This window comes from Arachis ipaensis, chromosome B06, assembly GCF_000816755.2.
Source record: "Arachis ipaensis cultivar K30076 chromosome B06, Araip1.1, whole genome shotgun sequence".
Lineage (NCBI taxonomy): Eukaryota > Viridiplantae > Streptophyta > Magnoliopsida > Fabales > Fabaceae > Arachis > Arachis ipaensis.
Window position 1 is genome coordinate 131,543,701 of NC_029790.2, and position 3,068 is coordinate 131,546,768.

The 3,068-nt window shown below is 31.1% G+C and overlaps 1 protein-coding gene across 1 annotated transcript in view; it reads right to left on the reverse strand.

Moving 5' to 3' along the window:
• LOC107647671 (ankyrin repeat-containing protein BDA1-like) overlaps positions 1,928 to 3,068 on the reverse strand; it is a 3,557-nt gene continuing 2,416 nt past the window's right edge. Inside the window, exon 2 of the mRNA XM_016351727.2 lies at positions 1,928 to 2,857. Within this exon, the coding sequence (XP_016207213.1) occupies positions 2,087 to 2,857 (771 nt within the window). The 3' untranslated portion in view covers positions 1,928 to 2,086. The remainder of the gene's footprint in view (positions 2,858 to 3,068) is intronic.

Consider the following 3,068-nt stretch of genomic DNA (forward strand, 5'->3'; position numbering starts at 1 on the left):
TTCACGAAAACAACATGGATTTGCCAAATACAATCGATTGGAAAGTGATGACATTGAAGTTTTAGCCAAATTCAATCGATTGGTAATGTAATCCAATCGATTGGAAGGTGATGAAGTTGAATGTTTTGCCAATTTCAATCGATTGGTAATGGAATATCCATCTACTCAATCAATTGTTTTTTATTATACCAATAAGCTATTGAACCAACTTGGTTAAACTTGGTTACCAAAATAATTTCCTCATGTAGTATCACGAATTTAATTAATACTAGTAGAAATACATTTTCTTCGTCCAAACTAGACCAAACTACAGGATCAATGATTTAAATTAAGTGATAAAAATTGTTTTTATGTTAATACATTGATATTGGTGCAAGAAGATAATAAGATCCTGATCATGGTGATTGAAAAAAAAATTGGATTAATGAGGATTTGTACAACCTATTTGTGATTTATGAAAGTAGAATAGAATAAATTGTGAAAAATCCTACAGAATTCTGAAAAATGAGAACATTACCAATTGATTGAGTAGATGGATATTCCATTACCAATCGATTGAATTTTAAGGAAACACGGTTTGGAAGCCATGGACGAACGTAACGAGATCAAAGTTAATTTTTTAATCAATTGGAATTATTAGGATGAATGGAGGATATAATTGGTTGTTATTTTTTTATTTGATTGTTAATAAATATAATAGATAATTGATAAAATAATAATTTATAAAATAAAAAACTATTTTTATAATTAAATAAAATATATGGGGTTGATTTGTAATTAAAATTAGTTCAAAGACTACGTAGCAATTGATAAAAAAAATTCTAAAAACATGTTTTCTACTTGGACCACTAAATGGTCCAAAGGTTCCTGGACCACCAAATCCTGAGCCGACTTATTATTGGTTAGATTCCTGTTAGTTACTTAACGGAATTGGGTTGACAATTGTTACTAAGTAGGATATGTTTGGCAAACTCAGTTGAAAGAGAAAAAGCACGTTTAGATGTTTTAAAAATTTTAATTTTTAGTTTGGCAAATTTTTTATTTATAAACGCAGAAGTGATTTTGCATTCAAAATCACGTTTACAATAAGCAACAATTTCAAACTTCTGTAATTTACCAATGAACTTTTAGCCATCAATACTCCATCTTTATTTATCTTTTACTAACTTTATCCTTTATGCATGTTATTGTATTATTTATGGAATTCTTATTATTTTTGTTTATATGAACTCTCTTTTTTAATTATTTATTATTTTTATTTTTATTCATAAATATTTAATTTTTTTTATTATTCTTAGTACTCTCTAAAATTTATATTTTATTAGTTTTAATTAAAAATATATTTTACCAATTTTTATATGTTATTTTTATTTTAGTATATAAACATTAATTTTATTTGAAATTAATTAATAAAATCTATTTAAATATCTAAATTAAAATGATAAGATAATATATAAAAATTATTTAAGTTGATGTCTATTTTAGTTATTTTTTATCTAAGAGTGATTTTGAATAATGTGATTCAAACAACATTTATTTTACTATAATACATTTATATATAAAGATCGTCAAACATAAGTTACTTTAACATAAACTTCCAACCAGTCCCCAAAAAAAAAAAACATAAACTTCCAACTCTCGTAAACATAGTTGTTGGTTATTAGTTGAGAGTAAGATTTTTTTCAGTTGCTTGTGATGTAAACACGTGCTTGTATACTCCTCAGCTCTCAGATGCAGAGTGTGGAATCATCATCTTTGTTTCGATCTAAATTCTTCAATTCCTATCGCTCTTGCTTGATTTGAAGTGAGCAACAATGGATAATCTATCGGTGATTCCCAACACAATAGTTACTCAATCAATTGGAATCTTTCTGAATCTGATTTCTGCGATTCAGGCACACATACAATGAATTGAGATTGAGCTTTGAGAAATATCTGGCGCCATTAAATAAAGTATAACACATAACAACCATAACTTATTACAACAAAATCAAAATTAAAAAAGGAAAACACTGATAAAAAAAAATCAGATTGCGTTAACAATAAAAGAATGAAAGAGAACTCCAGGCCCCCTGTGGTCAAGTCATTAGATAGAATCAAACTCGAATATACGAAGTAAAGTCGAACAGTCTCGAAGCTTCCGGTGAAACTTGAGTTCATAATTTGCCTTGAAAAGGATGACGTTTAAGACAATAACCAGCGCGCAGACAATTGGGGGTGCAAGAAAGCAAATCAGAGCGAAAACTTTCATGGCGAAGGTGGGGGATATAGAAAGGATAGAGATGATATAACTAGCGACAAATAAAGTGAGAGAGACCAAGAGTTGTAAGGCCATGTACCCTCCTGGCACCAGAATAAAACTCTGTAATATTGTCCACAAAAGTGTGAGAGAGTTCAGGATTTGTATAAGAATGAATTCAAAGGCAGGCATGACGGATTCCCCTCTTTTTCGGGGTTTGAGAAAAGCAACAACGGTTGAATTCAGGGATAATGAAGTGGTGGTGGTGGCGGAGGAGGAGGAGTCTGCGTCTGCCTGATAGAGCCCACCTGGCGGGCTCAGAGCCGTTTGATAGATGGCCGTTATAACAAGAACCATAACTACCAGGTATGCGTCGCGCCGTTCCCCGGACATATTCCATTTCAGGCGAGTTATGAAATTCGACCTTGGATCTAGTGAAGCCAGCTGTGACGCTTTTTCTTTGTAGTTGAGAGATTCAATTGATGCGCCAGGTTTTGTTCCGGCCTCAAATAATATTTTCTTAATCTCTGAAGAACCAGCCAAGTCTAGTGCTGTTTGATTCAACGAATTCTTGTAATTCAAACTCATATAGGGACACCTTACCAATAATTTAACTGCCTGCGCAAAACGTGTCAATTAAAATGCTGAATTCTCAAATGAACTAGAGTAATGCTGATTCATATATAATAAAATACGAGGAGTGCTAGGGGCGAGTAATTTTTGTGTTTTGTAATTATTAATTAGCCATTAAAAGTATTTTTAATGGTGTGAGATTACATCTAATAGTAGGAAATCACTCACTTTTCTTCTAATAATTAAGTGCTGATCA